General features: G+C 36.9%; 1 protein-coding gene across 32 annotated transcripts in view; it reads left to right on the top strand.

Annotated features, from left to right (window-relative positions):
• The window catches only part of CACNA2D3 (calcium voltage-gated channel auxiliary subunit alpha2delta 3), a 509,008-nt gene that overhangs the window by 133,701 nt on the left and 357,171 nt on the right, over nt 1-18,136 (top strand). For 29 of the 32 annotated variants that reach the window (XR_014571619.1, XR_014571620.1, XM_083795939.1 and 26 more), the window contains one exon: nt 11,466-11,582. The exons of 1 other annotated variant lie outside the window; for it this stretch is intronic. Coding sequence is in view for 16 of the 31 variants with exons in the window: in XM_083795939.1 (XP_083652065.1) it covers nt 11,466-11,582 (117 nt within the window). In the remaining 15 variants the exon portion in view is untranslated. Of the gene's footprint in view, nt 1-11,465; nt 11,583-12,714; nt 12,906-18,136 lie in introns of all 32 variants that reach the window. 2 more of the 32 variants (XM_083795932.1, XM_083795925.1) reach the window with 1 other exon arrangement.

Below are 18,136 nucleotides of genomic sequence, written 5' to 3'. Positions count from 1 at the left end.
AACAATTTCTGCAAAGTCTGACTACTAAGTTGTGTTTGTTGGTAAAATGACTGATTCTTTAACATGTCTTTAAGCTTAACTAGTAAGACTTCTTGTACTGTCTGTGAGATTTCCTTTCCTCTACTCCCTACTATTACAGATCATTTTGTTACTCACTGTAGATACTGCTTGAAACTTGATAGATCGTGTTTTTCCGAGCAATATTTGAACTACAAAGCATAGCTTTGAGATATTTGTTATTTTGCAGTGTTTATATGTAAGATTAAAGCTGAAGTCTGAACAAATTAATAATGTGACTGTTCAGTGTTATAAAATTGAAAGCCTCTGTAGAGGGACAGTGGACATCAGACTTGATTTGTATTGTAGCTCTCATTTTAATAAATTTAAAGCCTTATATACAGACAAAAAGTGAAGCATAAGGATATGTTATCTGTCTAGAAGATGCTTTATTTTAGAGCAAAATGGTAACTTCTTCAAACGGAAATTGTGAAGCTAAACTTGGAATAGTATGGGATTTTTTTTTGGCAATTTGGTGACAGGTAGGGCTGGGAGCTGCAAGACCAGTAAGTAATTAAGAGTCTAAACATACCTGCTACAATTGATTGGGAGAGAAATCGAAATCTTAAATTAGTCTCAAATATTGTATACCTAATGTGTGTACTCTTAAGGAAAAAGCTAATTTAACTACCAAAGTATACTCAAGGAGACTTGATTTTCAGACACGGTTTCAAAGATCTGGGCTGTTTGTTATCCTATTACAATATCCTACTGAGGCAGAAATAAATTTAACTGCATTTTTGGATATTTATTCATTCATATTCAGATTGTTCTATAATGTAAGCTAATACCTGGTCCTCTTAAACTGCTTCAGAAGATATTAAATTGAAATATCTTCAAATCTTTGTAAATATTTTAGCAAATGGATGAATAATATCTTTTAAATGTTTACACATCTTTTCTACACAAGGAATGATAGAAATTTCAGCATCAAACTATCCCTGTAAGACAATATTAATTTATTTCTTGAATGAGGAAACAAAGATGGAAATTAAAGTAATTCTATCAGAAGACCACTGCAGTGCTGGGAAGACTGCTGCAGTGCTTAGGTGTGTTTTTTTCCCAATTGCCATTTAGCAAATGCTTCTTTTTCATTTCTTAGTGAAATGTGAAAAATAGAGGACCTCTTTATCCTTTCTTATTGTCCATATGTGCCCAGCTAAAAGAACAAAACCCTTCAGCCCACCTCCATTTTTTTTTAAACCAGACCAGAAGGGGACTGCCAGCTTTTCATGGGCAACCTGCAGAAGTTCAACACCAAGAGTCATGGAACTGGACATCTCTTCTAAATATATTGATCCTTTCATATGTAGTTAGTAGTAAACTAGTATTATTTAGAAATCGGATTGGGGAAGAATTCCAAGTGAAGCCAAAGATGACCAGTTGATTATGACCTTGACTCATTTGTTGTTACAAAATTTTTGAAATGTTTCTGCTTGTTACGAAATTATTATCTGGGAACAAAGACTTTTTCTGGGCAGGATTATAGCCACTGAATGCTAATTAACAGAACAAAGAGTTGAGGATTACTGAAGCAATAATAGTAAAATATCCAGGAACAGTTGCATGGGGACATTATCTTCCTGTCAGCTGTGCTGCTGTGTGCTTTGGCACTCCTCCTCTTGTCTTCATCCCACAGTAACCAGAGACTTTTATGAGGGCCTCTCAGAAACATGCCTCGTTCGGTCCCTGTGGCTTTTCTTTTCCAGAGGGTAATCTTACACACTGGGTCAGCAGAACCAGATGGAGAGAAAATAATAATTTGGTATTATTAGTGGTATTCTTAGTGGGATGGATGTTAACGGCTCACGAAAAGCGATAGAGGATGGGTGATTTCTGTAACCACTAATTGTCAAATAAAGTTTGCGGTGAAGTGAGTCACTCATCCGAAATACATACCTGGTAACTTCAGTATCCTCAGTCTGTTTTGGGAAAAGTTCATAGCATAGTGGAGGATGTTTTCCCAACTATCAGGGTCATCAAAGAGTTCTAAATCTGGTAACCGGTTGTTGTCTTTTACTGCAAAGCTTGAACATATAATAAAAGGTTAGTTTGCTAGAGGCTTGGCTTCATTCTTAGTGCTGAGTACCAGCAATTAGAAAGAGCACATTTAGATATCTTGCATTGTCTTCAATTTCTGCTCTGCTCTTTTCAGGAGTAGTGCCATTTTATTGGGGCTCCGTTGGCTTTTTGTGTGGAATATACCATTTCATACCTTGTGGCACCTGGGCTCTGATTCTTAGTTACTTAAGCGAGTGGGTTCATTGAATTACCTGTTCGTTGATGGGAATGCGCTTCCATTAGCCACATCTCTGCTGAGTCTGTCACCAAAACCTCTTAATTTGAACCAAGGATGTAAATGGGCTGGAGTGAATGGAGTATTTTCATGCTTACCCTTTGAGTTTTTATTGGATGCAGGATTGACAGAAAGCTATAAAGCTTACAGGAATCAAATTAACATCCTTTAATGTAAGCTGTTATTGCAAAATTACCTAATTTACTGCAATAAATGCCCCCTCTCTCTTTCTCTCTTATAAATGTATAATTTTATTTTTCTGGCTTGCAAGAAGCTAATGATGACATGATTGTCAGTGTTCTTGTGGTTTGACTCCTAATCTTCAGTTGGAACAGGAAAAAATTTAAGAATGAACCAAAAGCAAATTGATTATTAATAGTGGTGGGTTCTGTTCCTTCGCTTAAGGCTGGCAAGCTTTCCCATTTCAACTAAGGCGTCTTTCAGCATAGTCCTTCTTAGTGTGTGTTAGAGACATCAAGAGACATAAGATGACACCATCGATACTTTTATGGCATAAAAAGTGCTCAGGATTTTCTACAGTTGCTGCTGATGAATTGATGAATTAGTGAAGTGTTGCATGCAGATTTCTACTGGTCCTGCAAAAGATCTTTTTCCCCTTCCTAAAGCCCTTTAGGTGACTTCTGGTGTAGTTTGTACATAAACTGATCAGAATGCTGCTGCAGGGGGACCAAAATGTTGTTTGTATGGGGCTGCATGAGCAGAAGCAACCTGTATGTTTCCAGAAGGACCAAGACCAACCGGAGCTGTGATAGCTCTTCTCCCTGTTCAGGGTCATAGCTATCAATGACATTGGGGCTGGAGTGGCATCAGTGCCTCCTACTGTGCATCTCTTAGTAGCACTTGTGCACCTGTAACAGTAATCTAGAAGACATTTATACCAGATGGAAACATGGTGGGGAGGTTGTAGTGATTAGACTAATCAAACTGGTCCCGTCCTTGTACTGTAATTGGAGGAGAGAAGAAAAGACTCTGTCAGCTGGGGATACAGATGCAGTTACTTGGATATTTAGTTCTGGATCTTATTCCTGAAATTAAAATCCATGAGGTATCATCATCTTGAGAGTAGAGTTGCATTGCTAAAAAGAAATGGGGAAACAGGGAACTTTATTTTGAATGAATTAAAGGCAGCCTTCTTTTTAATGCCCTTTTTTTAAGAGCCACTGAAGAACAATCCTTATTTTTTGACTAAAACAGAGCTCTCTGATTATTTTAGTGATACCCAAAGGGAGTGGTGAGTCCAAAGTTGTCCTTATTATGCTATAATATTTTCAATGACCAGAAGAACCCTTCCCAACCATAATATTGTCACAGTAATACAGGCTTTTCCAGAGTTAAGAATTTCAGTGCAAATACTGAAAGTTTATTTATTTATTTATTTATTTGTAGTTTTATTGTAGCAGATGATACATAGTGACAGTATGAGGTGGAATGTAGAGCAAGAAAAGATGCAGGTAGTGAACCCTATGGTTAAAATGGTACTAGTGAATTGTTTTCAGTCTGCATTGGGAAAAAAAATGTAGGTGCTGTTCTTTTGAAGTCTTAAAGATATCTTGTATCTTGCTATTGGCTATTATGCATTCAGGCACCTCAGGAACAAAGAAATGACAGAGAAATGGATGGCCTGGGTTTAACTAAGTAGGTGATGGTACAGATGAGTCCCGATAAGCTTAACACTTCATCTCTGTGCTGCCGCTGCGGTTTGCGAGGAGATTAGAACTGTCTGACTGTGAGGAGGGCAACCTCCACAAATTCACTCATACATGGCAGTTCTGTAATGAGGTGATACTTCATTCCTTAAACTACTGAACTAGAACTGCACAAACAGATGTATGCCTCTGGCAGTCCTGTGCGCACAGCACATGCTCTGCCGTACCTCCAAATGCAAACAGTGTCTGGTTGCCACTATTATATTTTATTGATGCACACTGTTTTTTATACATTTGTAATAATAAGGGGCAGGCTGTGTTTTTGTGAAAGGAATAAGCCTGCAAGTAAATTCGGGATATTTATGTTGCAGAAGAGAGTTTGACAAGAATCTAAATATTTTACTTTTTCAGTAGGTTATAATGACAAAATCTGGGGTTGGAAATTAAGAGTGTTCTGCCCTTGGCTAAGTGCATTATGTTCTTTCATGGTGAAACTGTTTTAGAGAGCTCAGGAGATGAAGATTTGAGCTTCCATTATGAATCTTTTGCACAGTTGCTGGTAAACAACCAAAGGTCAAGCTCAGTCTCAGAAGTTAGCTTTTCTGAGCCTGATATTAGTTTAGAAAAATCACATAAGGATGTATTGATAGATATGACCACTGGGACCCTAAATCACACACAGAACAAGTCATGCACTTAAAGCTATCTGCATGCCTCAGTAGGACTGCTTGTGATTTTAACTTGAGCATATGTTGGTTACTGCTGCCTTAGAGGCCTGAATGCAGTTCACCAAGAAGGTCAGTGCTTTGTGGTGAGCAGAGAGGAATTTATCAATAGATTGACTAGCTGTTTCCTGAGATTCAGGTGGTTTTCCTGTTCTGAGGTTTAGCAAATTGTGGAAATTGTGTATTTTTATTAAGCAATGAAATAGTAGCAGTCTGCTGATGGCAGGTTGCTGAATATTATCATGGAGAAAGTGGAAATTTTAATTTCAATGTCTTTATGAAGACATTAATTGTAGCAAATTAAGTTTAAAGTTTAGCTTGTGCAAAAGTAGTACTTAATAGAATTCCAACACAGTGAGTGGTAAATTCTGTTCTTGAGAAAATAACAACATTTGTAAAGCCAGAGAACTGGGAGCTTTATCTTGGTTCCTCTTCTTGAGGCTTGTTGGTCTAGGGCCAGTCTTACTTCTACTTCATAAGAAGTGGATCCCACCACCAGGTGCTGATCACCTAAACCTCTAAACCTGTTTTTTTTTCTTAATGCAAAATAGTCATCATTTCATTAAACAGTGGAGTTGAATCAGATCAGTGAAGTCTCAAAATAAGTGAATTTAATTTTTCACTAAGGTTTTCCATTGTAGTGTAATAAAACATGAAGTTTAAAGTATTTCTATACATTTATTCTCCCGAAGAATGTTTGTTGTAGAAAGGTGATGTTAGACATTAGCTGCTTATAATAATGAACATCCTAACTAGAACAAGATATTTTGTTTAAGAAGCAGGCATTCAAATGGTTGTACTGCAAAACATCAGCCAGTATATGCATATGTTCCTACAACACAAGCTGTTTTCTGTAGACGTGTGCAAGTAAAGTGATATTTTTTAAGTACAGAAGATACCCGTATGTGTTCGTTTTCTAATTAGCAACTTCTGTGTGATTAAAATGTTCTTCTTCTAGGTTTCTCTCGTGTGTGAAGGGAGAAAAAGTACATTAATTACCATTAGCCTGAAGGAGAGCACACTGTATTCTTTATGACTTGATAGTATTGATTTAGCTGTTATTCATGGCTTTTATTCCCTGCAATGCAGATTGAAGCATCTTGATTCATAGATAGATTATCATTAATACTGGTTTGTAGACAAGCAACACAGAGCTCTTGCTGGGTACTTCTTAGTACAAAAGTTTCATATGTTTTCTGATAAATGTGTTAGTTTATGCATTCTATTATGCACTATTGAGTTAGTTTATTTCTATATGTTATGTCGACAACCTATCGTGACACTATATATAACACCTTATTTTTTTTTTTGCAAGATGAACTCACTAATTAAATGAATTCCTAAATTACAAAAACACATTCTAGTTCCTTAGGAACCAGAAAAAAAAACCTGAATACGATCTCCATATTTCTGTATGTAAGAACTAACTGCATTTAGAAACCTCTGTAAATAAAACAATGTGCCTTAGACTTTAACTTCAGATGGGATTGATTCAAATTTAATTATGTTAAATTTGGTCAAAGATTTTTAATTTTTCAAAAATCTTTCAAAGGCATTTATTAAATATTGGATTGAACATGGTTTGGCTTAAACCTTAACCCTTTTTTTTCCCTGTGTGTTTACTAGTTTCTTATGGGGCATTGAAGAAAATCATTGTGAATATGCTCCTCTACACTAAATATAGAGAAAAGGCAGTGCTGTTTCTTGTGAAGCTTTACAGGTGACTGAAAATCACACAAGAAAGTACAGAGCATCAGTGTCACACAGTGCTTGTGATGCAAGATGACAAATGTATTTTCATGCTTCCAGGCAGTGCCAAGTACTATACTTCTGGTTTCCAAATCTTCAATTTTTGTGGCTAGCCTGTTGAATTCTCCTTGAGACATCTGCATTTTCATAGATGCTGAGAACATACTGCCATTGCTGGCTTAGATACCACTGAGAGGAGTGGAGATTTTTGCAGAGAAATTTTTTCATTTTCAGTGATTTTAGTGAAGAATTAGAAGCCCAAATTTAGGTGTCTAAGTTCAGATGGTCAGAAGTTATGGTATTCTTATTATGAGAGTTCACTTTGATACATGGTGTTTTGATACCTATCTAAAAAAAAAAAAAAGAACAAGAAGATTCTATATAAGTACTTTTATCAGGTGGATACAGAAAAGTGCAATGATGAGATATAGCAGAAGAAATCAATGCCATGTCCTTCATAGTGACCATCAATGAATTAAAACCTGCTTAAGAGTTCACAGAATCACAGAATCATCTAGGTTGGAAGAAACCTCCAAGATCACCGAGTCCAACCTCTGACCTAACACTAACAAGTCCTACACTAAACCATATCACTAAGCTCTAAATCTAAATGTCTTTTAAAGATCTCTGGGGATGGTGGCTGAACCACTTCCCTGGGCAGCCCATTCCAATGCCTAACAACCCTTTCAGTAAAGAAGTTCTTCCTAATATCCAACCTAAACCTCCCCTGGCGCAACTTTAGCCCATTCCCCCTCATCCTGTCACCAGGCACGTGGGAGAACAGAGCAACCCCCACCTCGCTACAGCCTCCTTTAAGGTATGTATATATGGCATCTTTCTGAAGTTGTCTTATTTCAAGAGGGTATTTCTTTTCCTCCTTCTTCATTCAAGCTACACGTTGTGTGTTAATTATTTTTTCGGGCGATCGTTGATGTTGATTGCCCAATACTTGGATTGCAATAAATGCTTCAGACAAGAGTTTTATGTAGGCTCCTTTGTGGTATGTTACTCCTAGATGATCATTTACTGTGTGGGGTGGAACGCAACTAAATCCATGAACAGCATTAAAATTTCTGACAGTGAAGTACTGTCTGTCTTTGCCTGGTGCTGATGTGAAATGATCTGGCAAAATAGATACTGCAGAAATAATCTATTTTTTGTCCGTTTTGTCAAATGATAAATGTTCCTGTCTCTGTGGAGAATTTCTTAACAAATGCTGATTTTGCTAACAGAAGGAAACAAATCAGAAGTTGCTTAGTTGTATCTGCTCAGTCTTCTAGACAATTGGAAAACCACTTATCAAAAAAAATGTCCAACTGTGACTAACTTTTCACGCATTTTTGTCATGCAAATCAATTATTTACAGCAAAGTTGAGGTTGTTTTCTCTCCTTTTAGTAATAGTAGAAATGTATCGTGTGCTAGAAAAGTTGATGAGAATTTTTCCGTATCTATTATTGAAATCAAATGATAGAATATTGAAAAAATGGAGGGTTACATTTTTTTTAAATGCTTTTTCCACCAACTTCATATATATATATATCTATATATATATTTTACAGGGCAGAGGAAATGGCTGATTTAAAGCATTGCTTTGAAGTGCTATTCAGAGTAGCAGTATTACAAGGTAGTTTGCAACTGTGCAATATAAAAGACAGCCCAGAAACCAGGTTCCTCCACTGCTGTTGGTGACAGCATTTTGTTTAATTGCAGCCTTACTGTCACAGTCCTGTTTAGTCAAGATGACATTAAAATAAAACAATTTTATTTTAAAACTTATTACAAATTTTGAATGAACTTTGAATTGTTTTAGCTATTTTTCTTAATTAAAAAACAATTGACTTTGTAAAATGTAGTTACAGGAGAATGATGAGAGCCTGTAGGTCAGACCAACTTTGTGGTGGAAGGAAGAGAATCTGTTATTAATGACACCTTTTGAAGTTATATTTTATGTGTGTTCATATCTGCTGAGATTCATATTTCTTATTTTGATAGGTACTATAAAATCAACCACTTTTGAGACTGAATCAAATTTCCCAGCCTCCTGCACACTGAGTACTGAGAGATGCACAGACTAAGCTGGCACCTCTTCTCTCCACACGCAATCACTAGAGCACAAGAATACTAAAACCAGCTGCTGTTCTTTCCAGCCACATTATTTCTTCTCTTTTGCAACCTTCCACTGAGGGCTGAATAAGTAATAGAAGTATTATTATGGCAATGAAATTCTGAATATAAAATAGGTATTAAGTAAATGCCTTGATTGTCGAGGTCTTGCAGATCAAATAAATACCTCTAGTTTATTGCAAATGTTCTTGAAGGTTTCCAGCAGTTGGCAGGGCATGCACCATGCAAGACCTGTGGTCTTTTTTATTAGGACTTATATATTGGTGGGAAAAGATTATGCTTATATGTTTTGTGTTGGATCTTTGACTTTTAATTTAGGGGAAAAAATGAATGAATATTCTAAGTAGTAGAATTATAAAATCCTAAATTATCAGTTGATAAATCATACCCACATATTTTGAAAGAAAGTTAATTATTAATTTTCAAAAGCACCAGTTTTTCAAAATTGACAAGTGTGGCTTTTAAATATCGTCTCACAGTAAACTAATAGACTGTATGGTGTAATTCTGTGTTGCTGGAAAATGTTGGTTTCCACTGTAACGTGCAGTTTTAAGACAAATGCAGTGAATAGTATGGTTTTCTTCACTTAATGGCAAAGTTTAAATCAATAAATCCGATCACCTGAAAACAGACTCTTGAAGGGATGGATTTTGGAATACTTTCTAAGAACTGTAAGGTCAACTCTGAAGGAAACAGTTTTTAGCAGAATCCGATAGGCTGAACATGATCTGTGCAGCTTGAAATAAGTGAGTCAAATTTGTACTTGGTCTGTTGACATAATAAATATGATAATTGTTCGTGGCAGTGCATTTTTTATTTGTTTTAAATTCTCCAAAGCTTCAAATCCGGTGGGACATAAACAGACTTTGACATTGTTAATTAACTGGGAATGTTTTCCATTTACTGTTAATCAAGTGCATTTTATTACAGTTAGTATTTGTTACAATAACATTTACCCCTGTCTACTATGTTCTTGTATTTTCTTCAACAATCAAAAAAAAAAAAGGCAAATACAACAACAGCAACAAAAAAAAACAAACCAACAATTCTCTGTTTTAGACGAATCATTGTGCTATCCTAAATTAATTCTCTCAGAGTGAATAGTAGAACTTGAGCAGGAGTTCAGTAATGGCAGAAATGAACTTGCAGAGTTGAAATCAAAATGTTTAAAAGTAGACCAAGAAGGGGGGGCAGGGAATAATCTCTCCCACTTTCCCCCACCATGAAAAATGCAGGTGGCTTGTTTGAGGCTTCTTAAAGATTGCTAGACTACTATTAACATCTCAGATAAAATAGTCTCATAATAAGAAATGGTATACAAGTACATTATTGAAATGAGAAAATTACAGTATATCCAGAATTCAATGTTCTAAATATTTACTGACACCTTTGTATTTTAATCTTCTTTTGAAATTGTCTGCAAATGATATTTTATCAAATATTATTTGCTTACTAGGATATTTGCACAAGTTTTTACAGAGAAGTATACTATTAAAACAAGTCCGAAGTGTCATCGCGTTTTAAATATCAGTTTTGTTGGAAGAAATGGGTACAATAAGTGTAGGCATTCTCTCACAGTAGGTTCCTTTCTTCTGTCACCAGCCAGGACATGACTGGTCCTGACTTATTATTGTTTTGATCACTGAAATGTTCATCCAGGTGCTTGGAGTAGTTTTTGATGTCCTTGTCCTTGATGTCTTCCCTCTGTGGTGTTTTATACAATTAAGAGAGAGGCAAATGTTATCGATGAATTTTGTTAAGAATACCATCTCATTTTATTGAGTGTTGTGCTGTGGACTGGACGAAGAGCCTGCTTTAGAGGTTTGGAAGATTTTTTTTTTCACATAGGCTAAAGGTGGCAGAAGCCAAGTGTGTTTTTCGTCTTTCGTGCAGTATCGTGGAGGTATGATTATGTGAATAGGTTAAGGGTTCAGAAATGAGTAATGAGCAATGATTAGTTCATGACAACTCAAACACATTTTGAGTAGAGATAAGCAAACAATAGCTAGACTGCAAGCCATCACTTAGAGCACAAGCTATAGTGGAATGACATGTGAAGGAGGAATTCTCCCTTTATTAAATGCTTTGAAGTTTGACTTGAAAGAATATTATGCTTTTTTGTGTATTATGTTCTTACAAGCATCATTTATAAACACCGATAAAGGAAAAAAAAAAGTTGATGTGCAGAAACTGGAGTATCAAAATTGTTTTGAATACATTTTCAGTGCTTAGTCTGAGAGTCACTCACACTGTGTAAAGAGACCATAAATTAACGCTCGTCCATATTATACAAATGATACTTCTGTGCTTGCATTCAGATAAAGACTTGTGTTTATGTGGTTTATGTCGGGTTTTCTTTGCATGGAAAGTTAAGAACATCTAGATATGCTTATAGTATAAGTATTCTTAATCTAAGTATTGTATAAAGCTCATGAAATAGATATCTGCAAGAACTTCAGCTGAGAAGGAGGAGGATTCTAGGTTGCTACGGCACAGTAGATTGGCAAGCATATTTGGTTTGAAATGATTTTGGGTAGAATATAAGGGTTTTTAACTTTCTATTTTCTTATGTTCGGTTGTGGGGAGCAGTAATGAACTGTTGTGAAGGAAAATCACTTGTATCCTATGGTGCATGAGATAAATACTTCTATTGTATTTTCCGAGTTCTGGTTCTAACCCAGTTGTTTCATCTCTATGACAGTGTCTTGGCGCATAGCAGCCTTCTGTCATGCAAATAAACATCAAATAAATGGAGAATGTCAGCAACAGCGTAACATGAAACTAATAATTAGTTGTCAAAATTTCATCTGATCCTCTGAATAATTTGTCCTTTTTTTTCCCCCCAGAAATACAAAGAATACGAGAAGGATGTTGCAATAGAAGAAATTGATGGCCTTCAGCTTGTGAAAAAGTTAGCAAAGAACATGGAAGAAATGTTTCACAAAAAATCTGAAGCTGTACGGGTAAGCAGCAGATGAGTCTACTATTTCATTCTCTCATGTAAAACTAAGTACAGAATTTAGGCTCTGCTCTGAAAGCTGTGCTAGCACTTGAAGCTGGAGTGGAAATGCTAAAGTGTTTAGAAATATTTTTAGGATCAGTTCTTTAGAATAGATGTAAATTATTTATGTTGTCAATAGATAAGAATGTGTTAGTTAGGTTTGGACTACCAGCTTCCCATTTAGATTTGTAAGGTATCACTTGCATTTGGTCAAACATAACTATATATTGTTGTGCATTTATATGTTAGAGTTTGCAGTATCAAACCAAAGCAAACCAGACTTCACTCCATTGCTCTCTTGCATAAAAATAGCACTGGGGGGGAGTCTTCTGAGATCAACAGCTATCCTTTAGTTCAGATCCAGAAAAAGATGCAGATGTCTTAGCTGGGACTAAATCCAAAATTCCTTTAATCGTGATAAGTACTACATCACTCTAAAGACAACTTATTAATGATAGTTTATTACCTACATTGTACTTTCCGCACCTTTGAAGGTTTTAGTGGCTTTTTTGGATTTCCATTCTGACCCTTCTTTTATGCTCAGCTGTAACAGCTTTGTTGTCTTATTAGATTTTCTTTAAAATACGAAAAGAATCTGACTTCTGTGTTCTTTGATATCGAATAGGAACTTGTTGTAATGAGTGTTCTAAAGAATAGCAGGTTTGCTGTTGTAGTTTACGTTTTACATTATTCTTTGCTAGGAATTTAGGTGACTGTAACTGTAGTTCCTGTTGTATCAGCTATGTCAACAAACTGATAGTCCACTGTGGTGATGCCATTTGACATCTACTGTGCTGCAGGTCAAGTGTGTTTGCTCAGTGGAGTTTGTCTCAGCATCTCAACTGTGGGGTGGAAGGCATCACCCAAGGAAGGGGATTCCATTTGTGTAGCTGGAGATACAGTTCAGCCTTTTATTTTTTGTTATAGTGCAAAAGGGAGAAAGGAATTTGGTGCTAGTTTAGAGGTTGAATTTTCTGGGTTGGCAGCAAAGTAAAACATATTTCAGCTTGTAAACTGAGCACGCTTGGCAGGGAAGCAGAGAAAGACAATAAACATGGAACCCCGCAGTGCTATTTTAACAGTGTGTTTTTCAGAGAAAATCTGCGCTTTAAGATATGTGCAACAGCTTCCAGAAGCCTGCAGATTGCCTGCAGAAGTACACTGACTCTGGAGGGACTGTTCCTTAGTAGAGAAAACTACTGCCCTGTGAACATAAAAATGTGAAAAAGCGTTCTTGGAACAGCAGACTTCTAGAGCCAGAAGTGAGCAGCAAGCTGCACACAAGGCAAGAGAACATCTTTTCCATAAGTGTGGGGTGGTGGTAGGGAAGAGCACGTGGTATCTCAATTACAGCTTTGTAATGGGTGTTTTCTAATGATTGTGAGGTACAGAGCTGGTTTGGCCCCTTCATACATATGGTGTTTCTCCTCTAAGGACTGGAAAAAAACAACCCAAAGCTTCACAGACCAATGTAGGCCACTGTGCTCTGTGTAAAAGTAAGCCCAATTTCTCTCAAGTTAAAGCATGTATATGCTGTTGTGTGAAAGGGCTTTAGTGCTGAAAAACCTAAGACCCAGACCCTTCTTTGGACAGTTTCCATCTTTGGAAAAGAAGTTAGAAGCTTTGTTAGGACAGGGCTGCTTTATTTTTAAAATTCATCTGTGTAGTGTGCGCCTTCCAGGAAAGTTATATTTTGCATAGTTCCATGAGGTGGAGCACCTTGGACAGTTCAGAGCCGTAGCTAGAGGTGCAGCGGGTGACCTTTCATGCTCTGGTAGTAAGTTGAAAACCCACCAGAGTTCAAATTGCCAATAGCGCTTAGTAGTTTTGTCCTGACATGTTTTGCCCAACTTGCATCTTTGGTACACCATAGCTCACTTTCTCTTATTTGGAGAGGTGAGAGAGGACTTCGAAAGCTCATATGGAGCTAAGACCTCTGCTCCATGTTTAGACAAAGTCATGTTACTCACTTTGCCTCTAAAATAATAGAACTTTGACCTAAATTTTGATGGAAATGTACTGAACACTGAAACCTAGAGGTTAGATTAATATTTTAGATGAAGTAGTGGTAATATTTGGATAAGTAGCAAATGAAGTACCAAATTATAAAACAACCCCCAGCACTAGAAATATAGGGTAACCACTGAGAAGGTTGAAATCCAAGTGCTCAAAAAATGTGTTTGTGTTAGCCCAAATAGTTACTCTAAAGCACAGATTGAATTAGATACAAGTAGATCATAATCCATAGTGTAATGTAAAATATTTTTTTAGATAAATTATTTTAATCAACGTACTTTCTCAGCTTTTAGCAGATGTAACAACCTCTGGCAACTATTGAGAGAGCCACAGTAATATAAAATGTTTAATTTGTGGAAAAGGCCAATAGGAAGAGCTGGAAATATAGAAATAGGGTGGCTTGGAAAGGCCTTCAGGTTTGGAGGGGGTTGCTTTGTGTTTCAAACACATTAATGTGTTCTAGGCTACTAATCACTGTTGAACTTTTTCCTCCTCCCACTTTATAGTCTGGCTGATTTTTTCTTATCTCTGTCTCACCGCTTTTGATAGTGATTAGTTGGCTCGGTATGATTTTTATCATATTCATCCCCTGTTTGAATTACCCTTCACTATGCAATTATCCTATCACAGAATGTCCTATTTTTGTGCTGTCAGATACATAAAAATAAATGGAAAACTGAAAGTGCTAAACCAATTATATAACCTTTTGTCATCTACTTACTGATGGAGACCCTAGCAAGCAACTCCCCCCACTCCCAGAGTTCATTATTTACATTAGATTTATGGCAGTTCAGGATATTCCTGTTAACTGTTTCTTCCCTAACGCTGCCCTACTTGATGGAATTTCAGGCAGGCAGCTTCAGATCTTGTTTTGAAATAATTCTGACACAATTGGAGTTAAACCCATTGAAGAGTGGTTTTGATTCAGTGTTACTAATACTTAGTTTTGTTTATACCTCTTTATCTTTAAGACTATTTAAGACTTCTTTAAGAGATATAAGGTGGGATAAATGGAAGCGTTTCCTGCATTGTACAGCAGTGGTTTTAATTTTACAGCCAAACCCAAATAATCACTTTGAGAGCCTTGCATAGTCTGCTGTCACTTGTGATATTAGTTAATTGCTTTCCGTGGATTTTTAGTGATTTCACTTACAGGAAATGGGCTTGATCTGACTTAATTTAAAGTTAGCTGTGATTTAAAAACAAAACAAAACAGAATTTTTTTAGGAGGTCTCATGACAGTATAGTGAATCCACTCACATTTGAAACTGAAAGGAGTAGGGCGTGATGACAGTGCTCAATAACAAATGACTGCTGTAACAAACCTAAGGGCAGAAAAGAGGTGGAATTAAAAGAGGTGGAATTAAAACAATGCATTTGCTGTTTTTATTTTTTCTGTTAATGGTGTCATAGAAAAAAAAATGAGGGAAGTGAAAGAAGTCAGTATGAAAGATAAATTATTAGGGAGTATTAAGAACTGTTCTTAAAACTTTATGTAGTTAAATTTCTATTTTCAGTAGATTGACACTGTAAGATGGCAAATAAAGTGTTAAGGATTATTTTTCTTTCAGGCAACTACCATTGCTGCAGTGGAAAATGCAAATAAAAGATTTTTTTTTATCAACTTTTTCTACTGTAGCTACCTGGTGTTCATTGTGGGGCTGATTCTCATTATAACTGTGCTGTGAAAAGTAATTGCTGTTGTACAGTAATTCAATTTCTGTGCATTCATGCATCAGTAAGCCAGTGGAGTTTATCTAGAGAAAGCCGGGACTTTAAAGCTTTTTATCATGAAATTCCACATGCAGAGAAACGGTTTTCCAAGGAGTAGAATATCAGCATTTACATTTAACAAACATTTACAATGAGGAGAAATAGATTTTTCTATTTCCTCACCAATGATTTTTACACCAGTCTTCAAACTGTTTTCAGATACTATTAGGGTGATATTGTCTATGCACGGATAAAAAAAAATGTACTGTCTTTGAAATGTTTATGCTTATTCATATACTGTCTGCACATTTTAGTTTATGAATGTGTATATATGTGCAAGTATGTACCTTTACACAAGCATACATGCTGTAGTTTCTATATATAATATATAGAATATACTAATGTGTTATATAGAATATATAGAATAGATGCAGTTTATTATTGATTTGTATGTATGTGCATATACATGAATTAAGCAAGCAATATGTTAAACTACATGTACTTCATCCACATATCACAAGGTAAATACTGGTGAACTGTTATCCTGACTAATTAATAGATTTTTATTTTTGAAATCTGTAGAATCATTAAGGTTAGAAAAGACCTCCAAGATCATCTGGTCCAACCATCACCCTACTATCAATGTCACACACTAAGCCATGTCCCTTAGCACCAGATCCAACCTTTCCTTAAACACCCCCAGGGTCGGTGATGCCACCACCTCCCTGAGCAACCCATTCCAATGCCTGACGGCTCTTTTGGAGAAGAAATGTCTACTAATTTCCAACCTGAGCCTCCCCTGGCACAACTTGAGGCCATTCCTTCTAGTTCTATCACTGGTTATCTGTGAGAAGAGGCCGACCACCAGCTCCCCACACCTTCCTTTCAGGTAGCTGTAGAGAGCAATTAGGTCTCCCAGAGCCTTCTCTTCTCCATACTAAACAACCCCAGTTCCCTCAGCTGCTCCGTATAGGACTTGTGTTCCAGACCCTTCACCAGCTTTGTAGCTCCTCTCTGGACATGCTTCAGAGCCTCGATGTCCTTCTTGTAGTGAGGGGCTGAAAACTGAACACAATATTCAAGGTGCGGCTTCACCAGAGCATTGTACAAGGGGATGATCACCTCCCTGGCCCTGCTGGCTGCACTATTCCTGATACAAGCCAGGATGCCATTGGCCACCTGGGCACACTGCCGGCTCATGTTCAGGCAAGCATCAACCAGTACCCCTAGATCCTTTTCCTCTGCACGGCTTTTAAGTCACTCTGCCCCAAGCCTGTACTCTTTCGTGGGGTTGTTGTGGCCAAAGTGTAGGACCTGGCACTTAGCCATGTTGAACCTCATCCCATTGGCCTCTACCTGTTGACCCATCCTGGCAAGGTCCTTCTGCAGGGCCTTCCTACCCTCCGGCAGATTGACACTTCCCCCCAACTTGGTGTCATCTGCAAACTTACTGAGGGTGCGTTCAATTCCCTCATCCAAATCATCAGTAAAGATATTAAAGAGGTTGGGCCCTGACACTGACCCCTGGGGAACACCACTGGTGACCAGTCACCAGCTGGATTTCACTCCGTTCACCACTGCTCTCAGGGCCTGGCTGTCCAGACAGTTTTTAACCCAGCAAAGATATACGTATGCATGTGTCTCTGTGCATATATGTATATAGATATTCATGTTAATAACTATTATATATGTTGGTGAGCACAATACGAGCTTGGTTGGATGAACTCAGAGTCCGTGGCAAGTAACCTAAAGCTGAGAGCAAAAATTCCTGAACAGAGGAAGTTTCTTTCTCTGTGGGAATATTTTGCAGAGCTCTGAATAATTTGTTTATGAAAACTAAGTAAAGAATTCGTACTGAATGAATGAATGTAGCATTTACTTACAAACTACCCACAAGTACTTTACCGTTTTCTTGGCTGGTTTTGGTATTTAACTAACTTCTGGTGTGTTGCTTAATGGTGAGTGCTTCTCTGATCAGACATGTTGGTCAGAGAAGTTAGTGTTTGTTTTCTGGTTGATTGAGGGTGACATTTAGGAGTGGATTTTGAAGGTAAATGCTTAAGTAGACCAATTTCCTATCCACTGTTTAAACATCTTTCCATTCTAAGACTTATTCCAGTTATTTGCTTTTATATTGCTGCTTCCAGATGATGTTACCAAACTCATACAAAAGAGTTATATCAGAAAATGAAATAAAACTCAAGTGTTGGAAAGGTGTCATTAATAAGAAAGGCTCATTAATTAGGTAGGTTTTATTTAATCTTTTTTTTTCTGTTAAAGTATTTTTTTATTATATTCTTCAGTGGACATTTGACTGCTTTTGCCCCAGTTTGCAGTTGAGCCTGTTGTCTCTTCTGCTAATGGTTAAATCCTTACAAGTGTCATGAGTGGGTATAGGGATGAGACTCTAGTATTACTGATGAAAGTCAGAGAAAACTCAGTCATAAGAAAGGATTGGAGAGCATACTGGAGTGAAAAGGCACTAGGGAAATATGTTTGGGGAAGTTAATTTAATAAACGAGAGGTAGAGAAAAAAATATGATAAAGTGTTATATTGAAAATGGGAGCCTGATGAAGGACTAAATCTAAAACAAGCTAAGAAGAAAAATGCCAAAGATGCGCCTTCCTGTTGTTTTGTATCAGTTTATTCTTAATAGATAATCTATGAAATAAGAATTGTTGGATTGTAATCTCCAGTTTACATTCCTGCATGGTGGGGAGCTTTTGTAAAAACCTGTTAAATAAAGGAGGACGAGGCTGTTGATCTTATGTTTTCATGTTAATGCA

This window comes from Anser anser, assembly GCF_964211835.1.
Source record: "Anser anser genome assembly, chromosome: 12".
In the NCBI taxonomy this organism is placed as follows: domain Eukaryota; kingdom Metazoa; phylum Chordata; class Aves; order Anseriformes; family Anatidae; genus Anser; species Anser anser.
The sequence above is the reverse complement of the archived record's forward strand: the minus strand, read 5'-3'. Positions and strand labels throughout refer to the sequence as shown.